The 18,145-nt window shown below is 41.4% G+C and overlaps 1 protein-coding gene across 1 annotated transcript in view; it reads left to right on the top strand.

Moving 5' to 3' along the window:
- dhx29 (DEAH (Asp-Glu-Ala-His) box polypeptide 29) overlaps positions 1-16,949 on the top strand; it is an 18,198-nt gene extending 1,249 nt beyond the window's left edge. The window contains exons 3-28 of the mRNA XM_017489942.3: positions 681-794; positions 2,191-2,320; positions 2,541-2,686; positions 3,636-3,770; positions 3,929-4,055; positions 4,325-4,480; positions 5,117-5,288; positions 5,757-5,877; positions 5,972-6,300; positions 6,423-6,699; positions 7,555-7,698; positions 7,888-8,064; positions 8,165-8,305; positions 9,112-9,256; positions 9,412-9,532; positions 9,790-9,874; positions 9,981-10,069; positions 10,463-10,591; positions 11,410-11,485; positions 11,996-12,220; positions 12,601-12,737; positions 13,002-13,092; positions 13,491-13,763; positions 14,505-14,636; positions 15,397-15,493; positions 15,892-16,949. Of these exons, the coding sequence (XP_017345431.1) occupies positions 681-794; positions 2,191-2,320; positions 2,541-2,686; positions 3,636-3,770; positions 3,929-4,055; positions 4,325-4,480; positions 5,117-5,288; positions 5,757-5,877; positions 5,972-6,300; positions 6,423-6,699; positions 7,555-7,698; positions 7,888-8,064; positions 8,165-8,305; positions 9,112-9,256; positions 9,412-9,532; positions 9,790-9,874; positions 9,981-10,069; positions 10,463-10,591; positions 11,410-11,485; positions 11,996-12,220; positions 12,601-12,737; positions 13,002-13,092; positions 13,491-13,763; positions 14,505-14,636; positions 15,397-15,493; positions 15,892-15,950 (3,828 nt within the window). The 3' untranslated portion in view covers positions 15,951-16,949. The remainder of the gene's footprint in view (positions 1-680; positions 795-2,190; positions 2,321-2,540; positions 2,687-3,635; positions 3,771-3,928; positions 4,056-4,324; positions 4,481-5,116; positions 5,289-5,756; positions 5,878-5,971; positions 6,301-6,422; positions 6,700-7,554; positions 7,699-7,887; positions 8,065-8,164; positions 8,306-9,111; positions 9,257-9,411; positions 9,533-9,789; positions 9,875-9,980; positions 10,070-10,462; positions 10,592-11,409; positions 11,486-11,995; positions 12,221-12,600; positions 12,738-13,001; positions 13,093-13,490; positions 13,764-14,504; positions 14,637-15,396; positions 15,494-15,891) is intronic.
- The last annotated feature ends 1,196 nt before the right edge of the window (positions 16,950-18,145 follow it).

Raw genomic sequence — 18,145 nt, 5'->3', positions numbered from 1 at the left:
TATATATATATATATATATATATATATATATAATAGTGTGTGTGTGTGAGCGTCTCTCTCTCTCTCTCTCTCTCTCTCTCTCTCTCTCTCTCTCTCTCTCTTTCAAGTAGCTTTATTGGCATGGTTAAAGGCTTTACATTGCCAGTGAACTGGTAACGTTAAGTTACAGACTTACACATTTACACCTAATAAAAAAAGGTTAAAATAGTAGCGATAAAAGAAGAAGAGAACACACAAGGATGTTTACAGTGTTGATGTTATTGTGCGGTTGGCGGCCCTGCTTCAATTTCAAGGACACTTTATTTGGATGCTTGCTTGCGTACAATACTGCCACAGCATCGATCTAGAAAAGAAAGGAGAATTAAAAAAATTCTCTGTATCTTTATTTTGTTTTTATTTATTTTATTTTTTAAATGATTAGAGAGAGAAGCACTGAGCTCTCTCTCTCTCTGTCTTTTTCTCTATCGAATAAATACATTTTAATAAATAACAAAATAAAAGGACACTTAAGAGAAAGTGTATTTCTCTGTTTGTGTCTCTGTCTGTCTGTATCTCTCTCTCTCCCTCTCTCCCTCTCTGTCTTATTTATGAATTACTATTCAGTAATTGAATTGCCATCTTCAGTAATTGAGTGCTGAAATGTTGTGTTTGTAAATTCTACGTGCCTCTCTGTTCTGAAGGTTGTCATTCATCCTGACCTGGAAAAGAAAATCATCAAGCTGATTAACGATCACAGAGAGGAGCATGCGGACAGAGGGCCGATATCAGGCAGAATCACTTCTAAAAAGCTGCTGGTGAGGAACATGTTTTACTTCATTGTCGCCCGTTCGACCCTGAGCTCGAGTCTGTGTGGGTTTCCTCCAGGGTCTCCGGTTTCCTCCCAAAAAACATGCTTGTAGGTCGATTGACTACTGTAATCGGCTACTGTCTCTCTCTCTATCTCTCTCTCTGTCTCTATTTGTTTGTATCTCTCTTCTCTCTCTCTCTCTATCTGTCTGTATCCCTCCTTCTCTCTCTCTCCATCTGTCTGTATCCCTCCTTCTCTCTCTCCATCTGTCTGTATCCCTCCTTCTCTCTCTCCATCTGTCTGTATCCCTCCTTCTCTCTCTATATCTGTCTGTATCCCTCCTTCTCTCTCTATATCTGTCTGTATCCCTCCTTCTCTCTCTCCATCTGTCTGTATCTCTCCCTCTCTCTCCATCTGTCTGTATCCCTCCTTCTCTCTCTATATCTGTCTGTATCCCTCCTTCTCTCTCTCTCTATCTGTCTGTATCCCTCCTTCTCTCTCTCTCTCTATCTGTCTGTATCCCTCCTTCTCTCCATATATATCTGTCTGTATCCCTCCTTCTCTCTCTCTCTATCTGTCTGTATCCCTCCTTCTCTCTCTCTCCATCTGTCTGTATCTCTCCCTCTCTCTCTCTATCTGTCTGTATCTCTCCTTCTCTCCATCTGTCTGTATCTTTCCCTCTCTCTCTCTCTATTTGTCTGTATCTCTCCCTCTCCCTCTCTGTCTGTATCCCTCCTTCTCTCTCTCTCCATCTGTCTGTATCTTTCCCTCTCTCTCTCTATCTGTATTTCTCCCTCTCTCTCTATCTGTATCTCTCCCTCTCTCTCTCTCTCTCTATTTGTCTGTATTTCTCCCTCTCTCTCTCTGTCCGTCTGTATCTCTCCCTCTCTCTCTCTCTATTTGTCTGTATCTCTCCCTCTCTCTCTGTCTGTATTTCTTCCTCTCTCTCTCTGTCTGTCTGTATCTCTCTCTCTCTCTCTATTTGTCTGTATCTCTCCCTCTCTCTCTGTCTGTATTTCTTCCTCTCTCTCCGTCTGTCTGTATCTCTCCCCCTCTCTCTCATTCTTTGTCTGTATCTTATATATATATATATATATATATATATATATATATATATATATATATATGTGTGTGTGTGTGTGTGTATCTCTCTCTCTGTATGCATCTCATTCTTTGTCTTATTTATTAAATTTTTTATTAAAGTTATTAATAATTATTGAATTGAATTAATTGAGATGTTCTATTTGAACAAGTATTTTTATGCATCTCGTATAAACATTGTAGTTGAACTAGGTGCCCAGTTAGTTTGGTGTGTGTGTGTGTGTGTGTGTGTGTGTGTGTGTGTGTGTGTGTGTGTGTGTGGTGATGGCCTAAACGTGTGTTTATTGCTTGGTCATGTGTAGGATCTGTACACGGCTCTGCAGAAGTTCGGCTTTAAGACGCAGCACGTCGAGGAGGCCATGAAGAGCAGCGTGCTGTACGGAGGCGACCTCCACTCAGCACTCGACTGGCTGTGTCTCAATCTCAGAGACGGTAAAATATACAGCAAAAATCCCCATGAAATACGAGTAAATAAAATCTGTAATGTTGTTTATTTGTTATGGGTTTGAATACTTTTTATAAGGCTTTATATGTATGAGATTACATGGAGGGTCAAGGGGAATTCTCTGTAAGTCTGATTAACGTCACACACAAACTGATTCAAATCTAAGAGGGCAACTTTCTTCCTCATTCTTCATCCTCCTGTTGAAAGACGAGCTGCCGGAGGGATTCAGCCAGAGTTTACATGAACAGGAGAACAGCAAGAGCCGAGCCAAATTTCAGGATCAGCAACGAGAGAAAAGCCAAGCAGTGACCCAAACCAAGAACCCCAAACATGAGGAACAGCAGCGAGCAAAGGTTCAACACCAACAGACCCCAAATAAACCTCACCTCAGTCACTGAAGTACCGCAGGATGGAATAAGATCAGGATTTCCGTCTAAATCCAAATGCAGAAAGATTCTAATCTAAATCCTGATCCAAAAAGATTCAAATCTAAATCCTGATCCAAAAAAGATTCAAATCTAAATCCTGATCCAAAAAAGATTCAAATCTAAACCTTGATCCAAAAAGATTCAAATCTAAATCCTGATCCAAAACAAGAGATTCAAATCTAAATCCTGATCCAAAAAAAAGATTCAAATCTAAATCCTGATCCAAAAAAAGATTCAAATCTAAATCCTGATCCAAAAAAAAGATTCAAATCTAAACCTTGATCCAAAAAGATTCAAATCTAAATCCTGATCCAAAAAAAAGATTCAAATCTAAACCCTGATCCAAAAAAGATTCAACTTTAAATCCTGATCCAAAAAAGATTCAAATATAAATCCTGATCCAAAAAAGATTCAACTTTAAATCCTGATCCAAAAAAGATTCAAATATAAATCCTGATCCAAAAAAGATTCAACTCTAAATCCTGATCCAAAAAAAAGATTCAAATATAAATCCTGACTTAAAAAAAAAAGATGCAAATCTAAATTCCGATTAAATGCAAAAAAAAAAAAAAAGTTTCAAATCTAAATCATGATCTAATGCAAACAATATTCAAATCGAAATCTAGGGCCGAATCTAAAAAGATTCAAATATATATCCTAATTAAATCTAAATGGAAAAAGATTTGAATCGAAATCATATTAAGATAAGATATTATAACTTTTAGTGCTAAAAGAGTGTTTTCTATATAAAATTCAGAAATGAAACTAAATGGAAAAACACCTGACTCTGTGTATAGTTGTGTTAAAAACGGTCACAGATTTTTGTTTATTTAAAGAATGCATCCGAAGTGAAACGTGACCCGATCTGTTGCAGGTGAAGGATGATGGGACCAGTGTGAAGGAGTGGATTCTAAGATACGCAGAACAGAAACTGGAGGAGAGCAGCGAGGAGGAGGAGAGGAACGGAGACGGAGCTCACACCCCAGAGACGGACAAAAAATTCGATCCTGTTAGTCAAAATACTTTCCATCTTTCTCCTTAAATATTTATGCAGACTGAGCTTCCTGATGCAGCCATGCTCCATGTCACGTTCATGTTGTTCATGAAGATGCAGGGGGAGATTCCTTTGCAGCGTGTTGATGATGAGTATGAAATATCTCTCTCCAGAACGAGCGCTATCTGACGCTAACGGCTCAGCTGTACGACGCCAAGGAGATGGCCTCGGACGCTAAAGCCAAGAAAGACAAAGCAGGACAGCGGAGCGCGCAGGACCGCATCCGGGTCATACAGCAAGGTCCGCCGTCTACTTCATCACTTCTGTATTTCAGTTGCACACACCAGTTTGATAAAGGAATTTAAACGAAAACCGAGAAGACCGAAAGACATCTGCAGTGAATTAGAATGTTTACTTTTAAATTCGTTAACCAGCTAACTAGCTAGATTATTATCCCCTGTAATCCCCACTAACCCACCATCTCCACTTATCTCCGCACGTCACAGTGTACCGTCTTACCGATATTTATCAGCGTTGTCGCTGAATGTGAGTGTCTCATTTGTATGTAGAGATGAAGCCGTTGGAGTCTCACCCGCTGTTTAACCCGGCGATCAAAGTGACAGAGGCTCCTAAAGTAGAGAAAAAACCTCCTCCAGTGGTTGCCGGGAACGACGAGCTCAACTTCAAACTCTTCGACCTAGCCAATCAGACGCCGGCGGAGAAACGTAAGCGTTACGCTTTAACACACATACATACTCGTAAATATGTACACTACCGGTCAAAAGTTTAGACACACTCATTCTTCATTTATTTACACATTTTAGAATAATAATAAAGTCATCAAAACTCCGGAGTAACACCAATGGATCTAGGGGAATTATGTTGTGATAAAAAATCCAAAATAAATCAAAACAATTTAGTATTTTAGCGTCTTCAAAATCGACGCCCTTTTTGCCGAGAATTTCCAGAAATGTATTCTTGGCGTTTTCTCACCCGATTTCTTGAGGAATTTCCCTGAGATGCTTTTTAAACAGCATTAAAGGAGTTCACACTGAAGCCGGACTCTTATCGGCTGCTTTTCGGAAATATTTCGCTCCGAGTCGACTGTTTAAAAAAAAAAAAAAAAAAGAAGATTTTTCGTAAATAAAATGTTAGTTTTCTAATGAAAGACATGAATACGTCGGCACGATTATATTTTTGTCTACGAACATCGAGTCACACACCTTCAGATCGAAAGGTTTTTAAGATCATGAGAAACATTTCAGTCGGTTGTCCACAAACTTTTGACCGGGAGCGTGCTTTAAAAAAAAAAAAAAAAAATGTATCCTTTCAACTCGCCGATCTCTGTGTCCGGCGTTCAGCCGAAAAGACGAAGAAGGAGCCGAAGGACGTGCGTGATTTCGACTACACGGGTCGCAGCTGGACGGGAAAGTCGCCCAAACAGTTCCTGATCGACTGGTGCAGGAAGAACCTGCCGAAAAGCCCAGCGCCGTCCTTCCAGAAAGTTCCAGCTGGGAGATACTGGAAGTGCAAGTGAGTCAAATAATCCGAATTCATTATTTCGATACGCTAACGTTGTTGGGTATTTCATCCATAGCATCTTGGCTTATTATTTGTATCGACACTTATGTTATTGTGTGATAATAATAATAATAATAAAATATATATATAAAATATAGCTAGCTGCAGAAATCTCTATTAGTGGTATTTCATATGCACAGCTGATGTCAGTGATTTTGTGTTATGACCAATATTTTTGGCTTGTAGTTATGTGCGATGTATATTTTGCGAAATGAAATAGAGATGTCAGATTACGCATGGCACTGTATTACATGATGTATCAAATGATATGGTCTAACATGATGTCATATTAATTTACAGCATAAAATATGACAAAATCCACAGAGAGCAAATGTTGCTTAGATTTTGGTTCAGTTTTAACCAATTGATTTATTTTTATTCGATCTTTAATAGTTGTGTGTGTGTGTGTGTGTGTGTCAGGGTGCGTATTCAGAGGCCGGATGACGTGTTGGAGTTTTGTCCCACCATCCTGACGGAGGACAGCATGCAGGCGCAGCATTTAGGAGCCACACTTGCTCTGTATAACCTGGCGAAAGGGCAGGTGGGTGGAACAGCCAAAAAAAAGAAAAGAAAAAACCCCATTTTGATTCAAAATCCATATCTGTTGGTATTTCTCTCGTCGTTTCTCTTCTCAGTCTGTCCATCAGCTCCTCCCGCCTCCGTACCGGGACGTTTGGTTGGAGTGGCGTGATGGAGAGCAGCAGCATGAGGAGCTGACTCGTTCAGCCATTAACAAACCGCGGGATCAGTTTATCTCCCGCCTCCTTGCTCAGGTCAAACAGCACCGGCCCCGGTCAGAGCCCTGTCCCATAGAATCAGGCCCCTCCCACTGCACCGAGGACTCGTGGGAAGCTCTGGCGGACGCGGAAGAGGAGGAGAAAGAGGACGAGGAGAAAGAGAAGGAGGAGGAAGAGAAGTCGCGCTCGCTCTTTTTACAGCTTCGTGGCTCAGAGCTGGCACACAGGTTGTTAAAAAAAATAATATGTAAATAAGTATGTATGTATGACTTATACATCGAACGCGCCATGTTGTATAGCGTTACAGCCTAGAAATGAAATGCAGTTAAGGTGTTTTCTGTTCGCACAGGTTGTTGGCCGAGCGCCAGAGGCTGCCTGTGTTTCAGCACCGCGTGCGAGTGCTCGAGGCTCTACAGCGCCACCGTGTGGTGGTCATCGCCGGAGAGACGGGCAGCGGGAAAAGCACGCAGATCCCCCAGTTCATCCTGGAGGCGGTGCTGGGAAAACAGGGGGAGAAAACAAGGCAGTGTAACGTAGTGGTCACTCAGCCGAGGAGGATCTCCGCCACGAGCCTCGCTCACAGAGTGAACCAGGAGCTGGGGAGCGAGGACCAACCGGGGAGCAAGGTGAGGATGAAATCCGAGTCGGACCTGCTTCCGTTTTTCATCAGGATTCTCCAACTCGTATCGATTCGTCAAAACACGTCGCTGAACGATACGGGAACGAAATCTATCCGTGTTCAGATTTAGCTCACAGACTTCAAAGTAAAAAAAATAATAATAATAATGCACAGTGAATAATTTGTGCATTCCGGCGTCCAAGATTTATTTTGAACTTTATCCGACTTTTATTGACGTGCTGGTCAATTTATCTTCACCAATTTCAGTAGAGACAAATTCAGTGTGTTTCAGGGTGGAGTTTTCCTTTCAGTAACAGCTGGAACAAATATTAAATGTACAACGTTGACAGTGTTTCCCAACCGGGGTGCCGTCTGATGAGAGCAGGGGGGCCGTGTAAAAATCCTTCAAACGTTCCTAAAACGTGTATAAAACATTTAATATATATCATAAATATCTGCTGTCTGAAATAATATCACGGACACAGAAATAATACTACAGGCACACACACGCATAACAATAATAAATGATATATAAAAAATAATTCCCTCGACCGTCCCCCCACCCCCCACCACCACCACCGCCGCCACCTCGCTGATAATTAGCGTGTAACGATGCGTGTGTATTTAAAAGAAAAGCTCCAGATGCTTCTGGACCATCAACTTCATCCTCATGTAGCTAATGCTGTCTTGCATTAGTGTTTGTGTAGGGTGCCATAAATTTTTGAAAATTTCCTAAGGGTGCGGTGACTGAAAAAAGGGTTGGGAAACTCTGCGCTATATAGTTATTGAGCCAAAACATATATTATATATATATATATATATATATATATATATATATATGTGTGTGTGTGTGTTTTTTCAGAACTCACTGTGCGGATATCAGATCCGGATGGAGAACCGCTCCAGTGCGTCCACACGTCTCCTCTACTGCACCACTGGCATCCTGCTGAGGAAACTACAAGAAGATCCACTCCTGTCCTCCATCACACACATCATCGTGGACGAGGTGAACACACACGCTCCGTTTCATCTAATTAACTAATTACAGTTAGCACTCCCATGCTACATTTTAATCCTGGTTAGTTTTCCACTTGTTCCTCATGATTCCTGAAGGGTTTTGGGGGGGGGTTAAATACATCTTCAATATTTATATATTAGCAACGCACAACTGTTCGTTGTGTTGAAACGCGTGTAGGTCCACGAGCGCAGCGTCCAGTCGGATTTCCTCCTCACCATCCTAAAGGATGTGATTCACAAGCGTTCCAACCTGCACCTCATCCTCATGAGCGCCACGGTGGACTGCGACAAGTTCGCTCATTATTTCAACCGCTGTCCCGTCGTCACCGTCCCCGGCAAGACCTTTCCTGTCGAGGTGAGTACCCATTCGCCGCTCTACCGATTTGAGAGCAGGGAAAACACTAAAGCGAGTATGATCCGAGCGTATGTCGAGTGTTTGCTCGTACTCGTGTTAGGTGTTCCACTTGGAGGACATCGTGGAGGAGACGGGCTACGTGTTGGACCAGGACTCTGAGTACAGTCAGAGATTTGCGGAGGAAGAAGAGGAGATCAGCGTCTCCGTCACGCAGAAAGGAGGAAGAGCTGCGCAGTACCAGGTAGGTACACACGAACACACAGTCTCACTTAACGCTGGTTTATATCGGACTTCTCTCGAAAACGTTCCGCCGTCGTCGTGATGGCTGTCATGAACGGCGTCTCAAATGGAAATCTATGACTACGGATTTATTTATTTCTATTTAGAAGGTGCGGAACTTCTTCGACGCGAGGAAAACGTGCTCTCCCATCAACTCCTAATTATGCCACTGGGCAATCAGAATATTGTTAAAGTCATTACGTGGAATCTTCCAGACTGTTTAAAGAGAAATTTGTCCAACTGGAAAGCTGATAATGAGTCTTTATTGATCACATAGACATTACAGCACAGTGAAATTCTTTTCTTCACATATCCCAGCATGTCAGGAAGCTGGGGAAGCTCAGAGTTTAGGGTCAGCCATGATACAGCGCCCCCTGGAGCAGAGAGTGTTAAGGGCCTTGCTCAAGGGCCCAACAGTGGCAGCTTAGCAGTGCTGGGGCTTGAACCCCCGACCTTCTGATCAGTAAGTCGTAACCCAGAGCCTTAACCGCCAAGCCACCACTGCCCTAGTCTACAAGTCTAGTCTCTTAGTCATTATTTCGACTTGACCTTTTATGGAAATGAAGTAGATACCCTAAGCAACTTAACGCAGGAAATGTACGTTGACATGAAACGTATGGAGTTTGAACGTCTTTAGCCTATGTGTATATAAACTTTTAGTCTCGGCTGTATTTATGGAGCTGAAGTCTACTTCTTCAGTTCTTTCTTGCACTGCGACTTATGTACTTGACATAAATGGCGCGTGTATGATGTCATCGTCGTCACCAGGAGACGATCGTGCGGGAACCCGGGGCATGCTGGGATCTGGGCCCGGAGCTGGATCACTTCAGCAGCCGTACACGTCACGCTCTGCAGCACATGAACCCCAACAAGATCAACACGGAGCTCATCCTGGATCTGCTCGACTACCTGGGTAACTCCGACACACACTCGCAGCTGCACAGGTTTCAACACTGGCTCGCGTTTACTTCGACGTCTAAATAGAATCGACTTTTTTTGATTAGCTTATTATCAGCGTTCACAAGTGCACGCGGCTTTAACGGGAATTTCTGCGGTTGTGGGTTTTAGATAAGTCGCCCCAGTTTGCGGCGATAGATGGCGCTGTGCTGCTCTTCCTGCCGGGACTGGCTCACATTCAGCAGCTCTACGACCTTCTCACCACCGACAAGAGGTTCAACCGTAAGGACAGGTGATGCTTCACGCAATGATGCTTTCGTATTAACCAGCATTCAGTGCTGTTCAGTATTCATAACACAGTATGCATGTTCTCCCCGACCAATCACAACCGAGAATTCGCCAGCACCGTGGTATAACACTATAAAATGGATCACCTCATCACTTTTCCTGTTCCTTACGACTAAAACAGTGTAACAGGGCAAACAAACTATCACATGCCTATTCTTTTGTTTTGCATTACGGCGTTTTGATTGCGATATTTGGTCGTAGGTATAAGCTGGTCGCTCTGCACTCGACACTCTCTTCTCAGGAGCAGGCTGCAGCGTTTACAGTGCCCCCCGCTGGAGTCAGGAAGGTACTGCATGTCTCAGATCTGTGTCTCCGGTCAGGGTGTATGGTTCAGGGCACGTGTGTGTAAATGTTAATGTGTGTGTGTGTGTGTGTGTGTGTGTGTGTTTCAGATTGTTCTGTCTACAAACATCGCTGAGACCGGAGTCACCATTCCAGATGTGGTGTTCGTGATCGACACGGGGAAAACGAAAGAAAATCGGCAAGGCAGCACGTTATTAACACACGTCTCCGTCTTTAACACGCCTCGATGTGTAGTTAGTTAGAGTAAAGACAAATATTCTGTTTTCTTCTCCGTAGAGATAAATGTGTGGATCTATTGTCTGTTGTAAACACACTTATGATTAGATTAGATTAGATTAGATTAGATTAGAAAATCAGGTGCCAAAAGCTGGATTTATTATTTTTTTTCTTTAAGTAGTTTAAGGTAGCATGTGGCTTTGGATTTTTCCACAAGGGAGGGGGCGAAGGAAGTGGACGAGGGCACATTAAAACGACCCTTCGTTTGTTGGAACGTAAAAGACGAAAAGTAATCCAAGATCGGCTGGTTTTTTTGTTAAATTTCGATCGTGTGTGTGTGTGTGTGTTCGTTCAGGTATCATGAAGGCAGCCAGATGAGCTCTCTGGTGGAAACGTTTGTGAGTAAAGCGAGCGCCGTCCAGAGGCAGGGCCGAGCGGGACGCGTCCGAAGCGGCTTCTGCTTCCGCCTCTACACTAAAACCAGGTGTGTGTGTGTTTGCGTATATATATGAGAGAGAGTGTGTGTGTGTGTGTATGTGTGTGTGTGTCAATCAATAACACTGAAACAGCCCACGATTCAGCAGTGCCTACCACACTGCTCTCTTTACATTAGGTAACACACTAATGGGTCACATCATGTTTAGGAATTGAAACAGTCCGTACAGTGATGTTTGTTGGTAAATGAGACCTTTGAGCTGTACTCATGTTCGAGACGGCTTCGGTCTGTGGCGATTTTGGAAAATCGCAATCTCGTCCGAATAACGCAGAGTTTCTGCGAGCGCAAAACTCCGAAATCCTGAAGGGACCGTTTTTAAACCAGCTCTAATTTAGTGAATCAAATGGAAACCGTTAATAAATCGAATGACTCTTAATGTATTGAAATACATTTGTACTGTGGTCTGCTCGATATCGCACAGATTTCTCACACATTATTATAATCAGGTCCGCATATTTGCATATTGCATATTTGCATATTGCATATTTGATTTGTTTCATCATCACTGTTGTTTCATAACTTTATATTGCATTTTTAAGTCGGTATAATTATAGTTTAATACTTGTTTTAGATGTATGTTTAGGTTGTGTTTTTTTTTAAATAATAATTTTAGTGTATTTACTGCTTTTAAATTCTTTATTATGAATTACATATAATAATAATAATAATAATAATAATAATAATAGAAAAGCATTTTATTATAGTGAAATCGTTTTAATTCGATCACGTACATGATGTAATTATGATCATACGAGCTCGACAGCTGTTAAGTTGCAGGTTTCCTCAGAAGCTTTCTCTCTGTGCAGGTTTAACAGTTTTATCGATTACTCGAAACCAGAGATCCTCAGAGTGCCACTAGAGGAGCTCTGCCTTCACATCATGGTAACTCTCTCTTTCACACACACACACATCATGTGACTCTTTACTGTCGCCAGCGTCTCTCTTTCTCACACACATACGCACGCACGCACACACACGCACACACACGCAGCTGTGTATATATAACCCGTTTGAGGATGCTTTTCGATGTTTAGTTAACTTTCCCGTTGAATCGGATCTAAAAGCTTCCCGTTGTGTATTTGACACGTTGACCGGGTTTATGATTTCTGACTTGATCATCTGACCTGAACTCCTTTCTGTTCAAATCCCACGTGTCGACCGTAGCGAATTGCCTTTTAAGGAAAACGCATGGGGATGAGTAGCTCTGGGGGCGGAGCTTACTTGATGCAAACACGAACCTGACCCAAAATTGAACGACGATATGTTTTATCGAATGACGTATATGCGGGATGTTTTTACACCTTTATAAGCTGTGTGATATTAATTTGACTGCCGTAAGAACTCTCACCTGTCGGCTCTCTGCTAAGACCGTCGTCTGTTCGTGTGTTTTAGAAGTGTGAGTACGGCTCGCCGGAGGACTTCCTGTCTTGTGCCCTGGACGCGCCACCTCAGCAGGCTGTGTGTAACGCCGTCGGCTTGTTGAGAAAGATCGGCGCGTGTCAGAGGGAGAGTTACAAACTCACGCCGCTCGGCCTTCACCTCGCCTCGCTGCCCGTCAACGCCAAGATCGGCAAGATGCTCGTCTTCGGCGCCATCCTGGGCTGTCTGGAGCCGGTTGTGAGTTCAGATTCAGGGGTTTAATGTTGGGAAACGTGAAATATACTCTACACAACATCTACATATGACGTCTATGTACACACTTCTTCATTAAAAAAATTTGTCCAGCATATTTTACTTGGCACGGTAGTGTAGCCTTCGTAATCACCACAAAACACGTGAGACAAAAGTGCGACTACGCTTATTGCTTGTGCATTCACACCCACACCATCGCATCTCTCAGATTGCTCCACACTGTAGTTCTGTGGTTGTTGGTTGGTTGGATGCATCACTCGCCTCGCCCACATCTGTATGCGCTTCAGACCACTTTTTGTTGCAGGTCAATACACAGCCGTTTACACGGTTTCCATTCTTAAGCGTCTTTCTTTTTGGGCTTGCAGGCCACCATAGCAGCCGCCATGTCTGAGAAGTCTCCGTTCTCCACGCCCATGAACAGGAAAGAGGAAGCCAACCTGGCTAGAGACGCTTTAGCAACAGCCAACTCTGATCATCTGACCATCTATAACGCCTACCAAGGGTGAGTTCACAAACCCAGACACCAGCAGCACGGACGGTTCTCCAGTTCCCCGTCTGGATCCTGCTCTGCTCTTCCATTTATGTGATTTTAGACCCGCAGATCGCACAGTGCTAACCCGGTGGCTATACATGTCCGTTACTCGGCTACATTCGCCACGTAGCTCCTGTACAGAACTAAAGAAAGTCATTTGGTGTGGAAAGGTCATTTAGTGAGGTCTTTTAAGCTTAGATATGTATCCCATGTTGTTTACGTCTTTACTAACAGGTGGAAGAAAGCGAGTTGTGACGGTCTGCGTGCTGAAATGTCCTACTGCAGGAAACACTTCCTGAACCGAACCGCTCTCATCACCATGGAGGTAAAAAAAAAAAAAAACCACACTGCAGGTTTGCAGCAACCTCACAGTACAATAGGTGTCCTGATAGAAGCATCGCAATATGAATTAAAACCTTGCACAAGGAATAAAACACTTACGAGGCATGCAGTTAGAGGAAAATAATCAAGAACCGGGTGATGTGATGCAGCCTGATGCAAAGCAGAGCTACAGTTACTACACCGTAATCGATAGATGTTAAATAAATGTATCCGAAAATAAAACTGTATTAGAAAGGTGTCATTTACATACCAGGTACCAAAGCCCAAAGCTGCTTATCAAAGATAATCACAAAAATAATACAAAAATCTCGAGACAAATGTGGTGCGTGGTCAGTGCTAGTCTTCATAAGGTGTGTTTTTCTTGTTTGTCCTTCTGCTCAGAGTGTGAAGCAGGAACTCGTCCGGATGGTGCAGCAGACCGGCCTGAGCAGCGTCTCTCTACCATCATTCTCCAAAAAGGAAGTGCCGGTTCTAGTGGCCGTGCTGAGCGCAGGTGTATATGACAACGTAGGACGCGTCCTCCCCGTACCCTCCGTCCTCCCCGAGGAGCGTTTAGCCTGTACGGTGGAGACGCCGCAGGGAAAGGCGCAGGTCCATCCATCCTCCGTTAACCGTAACCTCCAGACATATGGCTGGCTTCTCTACCAGGAGAAGGTACGATAGTGTGAATGGCTTAGCCGATCAGATCATTTTTAGGGACACTAAACGCACGGCTCTAAAAATGGGCAAAAGGACGTCACAGAGCTAAAAAAAAAAAAAGCTTAGTGTGTTTAGTTTAGACTCACTCAGACTGAAGTAGGGGGCGTGGCTTAAAGTTTGAAGCTGGAATTTGTTAGTGTTGATTTTGTTATTATTGTGTGCCTGATTGGAGTGATTTCAAATCAACCTTTCTGAGACATTTAGATGAAATACAATGTCACAAACGTTGTCGCAGTGCACTTACCGTTGTTTCTTACTTCGATTTTCTACATCTAACGTATTTAACGTGAACCCGCTTCTCGACGTTTAACCAAAATGTTGAAACGCGGAGGGTTCAAATACTTTTGAGCAGCAATGTATATGACGTATGATATATGATCTTAACGGTATGTCTTTTCATTGTGTTTACGGTCGATTCACCCAGCAACCCGGCTGTTCATTTTAGAGATGAGTAAAAGTTGAAGCGAGTCAGTTTAGAGTTTAGAGTGTTAGCTGCTGCTGGTAGATGATTCAGGAATAGTTGCTGAAATGTGTCGATTTTTTTTTTTTTGCCCTCCATCAAGATTCCATAATAATAAACTTCTAATTTGATTTTCATTTCTGAAACCGTTTATGTACAAATGTTTACAGGTGTGAAAAGTTGAATGCTAGTTCTCTGAAGTCGGAATTTGGACTTAAGAGTATTTTGTCTCACAGGTGAAATACTCCAAGGTGTATTTACGTGACACGACCCTCACGTCTCCGTTCCCCATCCTGCTGTTTGGAGGGGACATCGACGTTCAGCACCGGGAAAGACTCGTCTCCGTGGACGGATGGATTCACTTCCAGGTTTGACGGCGCTTGTTCTTCTAAGCTAGTCATTGTTTACGCATTGCTCAGGACCAAGTCACTGTATCTTCAGTTCAGTCTGCGTAGAGCAGGGACACCAGGGGGATGGTGTGTCAGTTAAACAACTCATCCCGTCTGTAAAGCTGTCTTGATTAGGAGATACCACCGACGTTCATGGTCACGAGTCCACGAGAGCAACGTTGGCCATGTTCTCTGGGTAGGAGAGACAGAGTATTACTTTCCTGTCGATCACAGTGACACTAGCCAATGGCGGGCAACTGTGAGCTTATGTATGAGGAAGAGGTTGGACAGCACTCTCCTCCGAGTGTGTTACACTGCCCTGTGATGCAGTATGAGCAGCAGCGATCTCTTCACCTGTCTTAGCAGATAGCTAACTAGTTGGGGGTGGGAACTGGAGAAAATTGGGTCAATATGACTTTAAATTTTTTTTTTTTTAAGTCTCATTTCAATATCCTTCACAAATGGCAAATGAAAAACTTTTCTTTGCATAGTGATTTTATCTCGAGAGGAAGCAGACTCGAAAGGGAACGCATCCTCTTTTGGTGACACCCCATAGTGAGATTTCGATCATCGATATCCATCATCCATCTTTAAAAAAAAAAAAACCTGCTAGCCAGTGAAAGATGTCTAGATTTAATACATTTTTTTAAATACTGGGGATTGAATTAGATCTGAATTTGAAATAAATGACGCTGTACTGTATAACAAATGATGAGTTATTGTGTATTTTCCTATCGAGGCCCCAGTCCGGATCGGCGTGATCTTCAAACATCTGCGTCAGCTCCTTGACTTGCTGCTGGAGAGAAAGCTGGCGAATCCTAAACTCAGTCTGGAAGGTAAATCACACGTACTGTTGCACTGGTTAGGGCCAGGGATGAAATGGTTATGTGTTTAGGTTTAATGCATAGATATAGTATCTAGTTGACTTTAATTAAACATAAATTTGATGTGTCGATGTGGCAGCTATCCGACAGACTGGACGCTCTCAGTAAAGAGGAGGCGTGTCCAGGTTTAGCCGCGTTAAGGCCCCGCCCGTATTTGCATCAGAAACATAAATCATAACTGAATAAGCTGGCATATTCGGCGATGCCAACATAATTTAACAAAACATCATTTAACCCTAATACATGACAAGTTGCTCTTAAACTGGAGCATCTTACAGCAAAATGGAAAAACCCATAAACAATGTATTAAACGTTAACTTCCATCACCCGCTTTTGTGCTCTTTCCTCAGATTCGAAGACCATACAGATCATTCTCGAGTTGATTAAATCGGAGAAAATCCCACGCTGAAGCTCCTGAATCCACGCTGAGGCCGTCAAAAAAAAAAAACAACCAAGTGGACAAAATGTTTTTTCTGCTCTAAAGACTACTTAAGCTCCTCAGCTTAAAATACACGTCTACTGTATAGAAACTGCGCGGAAGCATGTATACTTGAACCTTTTACATCAAGACCGAGCACGTGACGGTGCTAAGCTTCAGTTTAGTGTGTATTAAGTGATTTGAGATCATTTGTCTTGTATTGTATAAATGTTATCAAATCTAAATAAAAAAAAAAAAGGTATTTTAATACAAAGCCAATACATGTGATATTCCTTTAAACCCATATATGACTGGCTGAAATGCAAACTACCCGTCTTGTAATCTAATCTAAGTAATTAAAATAGTAACTATGCAGACTTATATTGCAAAGAAATTACCAAACAAGGCAGGACTAGAATAAATCACATTCGTTAACCACAGCACTGTCGAATTCTCAGCTGAGTTTTTAGACGCGTCACATGTCAGTTCACGTGTTTACCTCGTTAATAAGGTGATTTATTTATTTATTTATTTATTTATTTATTTATTTATGGTCTGCACTTATATAGTGCTTTTTTCTTTTTCTTTTTTAAAACCTTAGCGGTTCCAAAGCGCTTTAAACTGGTTCTCATTCACCCATTCACACACACACATGATACGTCTGATGCACTTGTTCACATTTAGGGCATGTGGTTTCATTTTACATATGTGATTTATATCCCCCCCCATTATCAGTTAATTTTAAAAAATATTTTTTTTACACGGGATCACAAATTGTTCACATGATGTCCCATGAGTTCATGTTCAATTTCAGGGAATAAAATGGTGAAATGAACCTTCACGTGTTTTTCCACATATGATCGCATATTACTCGTACACACTAAATTATAGTTCAGTTAGAATTTTTTATTGAATTTATTTATTTATTTATTTATTTATTTTTTTAACAATTCGGAAAGCCAGTACTGGATTGGACTGACCTAACATGGGTTGTTTTAACTCAGTGAGGTTATAATGTTCAGCACCGTTTTGGCCCTTTTGGTGATTTTGAATCCGACTTGACTACACTGCTGGACTGCGGACGTGAAAATGGTTATAATTACAATGTTTGCATCTTTATATATATATATATATATATCCGCACAAAAGAATCAGTGTACAATATAGTATGAGTGCGGTAAAGTTAGTTTTATATTTGACATTTGTGACAACACCCATTAAACTCTCTGTGCCTATAACATTTTCAAGACAAACCAACTTGGTTTTCTTTGCCTAGCACAAATCTGAATATTTTTTTTTTTAATTAAGCAGTTTGACCATTTATTATATTGACATCACAACAAATATGAAATGTTAAAACGATCCCTTTCATGACACAATGGCTCTGTTTGTGGAATTTACGTTCTATATGTTTTCAAATAAATATATTAGTATAAATGTCTGTAATAGTCTTCCTGTTAAATAGAATTCCTGTTAAACTCCAATGACCGTTTGACCTACAGACATGAAACCAACTGCAAAACACTCCGAATATTATTCTTTATATAGCACAAGACGAAGTGTTTTTGGGAGTAAATGTTAACTACTTTTTAAACTGATTCAATTACCTCTATAAATCTATTAAAATCAAATAGCTAGCCGCTAATCTGAGATGAAATTACAGAGTAAACAAAGTAATTTCATTTCAAAGTTATGTGGCAGCTGAAGTAACTTAATGTTGAGTGCAAATGTAATGATGCAAGAATTTAATCTTCAAATTTTTTTATACAAAAAAATTAATAATCTATATGATTTAATCCTAAACCATATTTCAAATACTGTTAGCTAGCCTACATTTTTCAGCAGGCTAATATTAGCTATCAAGCCACACTACTTTATATATATATATATATATATATATATATATATATATATATATATATATGTATATGTATATATATATGTATATATATATATATATATATATATATGTATATGTATATATATATGTATATATATGTATATATAAGTCACTGCTTATATACAGTCATGTCCACAAAAATATCATTTTTGAAAGTTTCAAATGCTAAATGAAGTAAAATGTGAGCTAAAATGTACATTTCTAGACTTTTCCTCAGGCGCAGTGGAAATTTCCAGAAAATGAACCTTGATTCAAAGGGCCTTTTCTCTTTCAGGTCTCCAGCCTA

Source organism: Ictalurus punctatus, chromosome 16 (assembly GCF_001660625.3).
Source record: "Ictalurus punctatus breed USDA103 chromosome 16, Coco_2.0, whole genome shotgun sequence".
Classification (NCBI taxonomy): Eukaryota; Metazoa; Chordata; class Actinopteri; order Siluriformes; family Ictaluridae; genus Ictalurus; species Ictalurus punctatus.
Note: the sequence above shows the minus strand (reverse complement) of the source record. Positions and strands in the feature narration are given on the sequence as shown.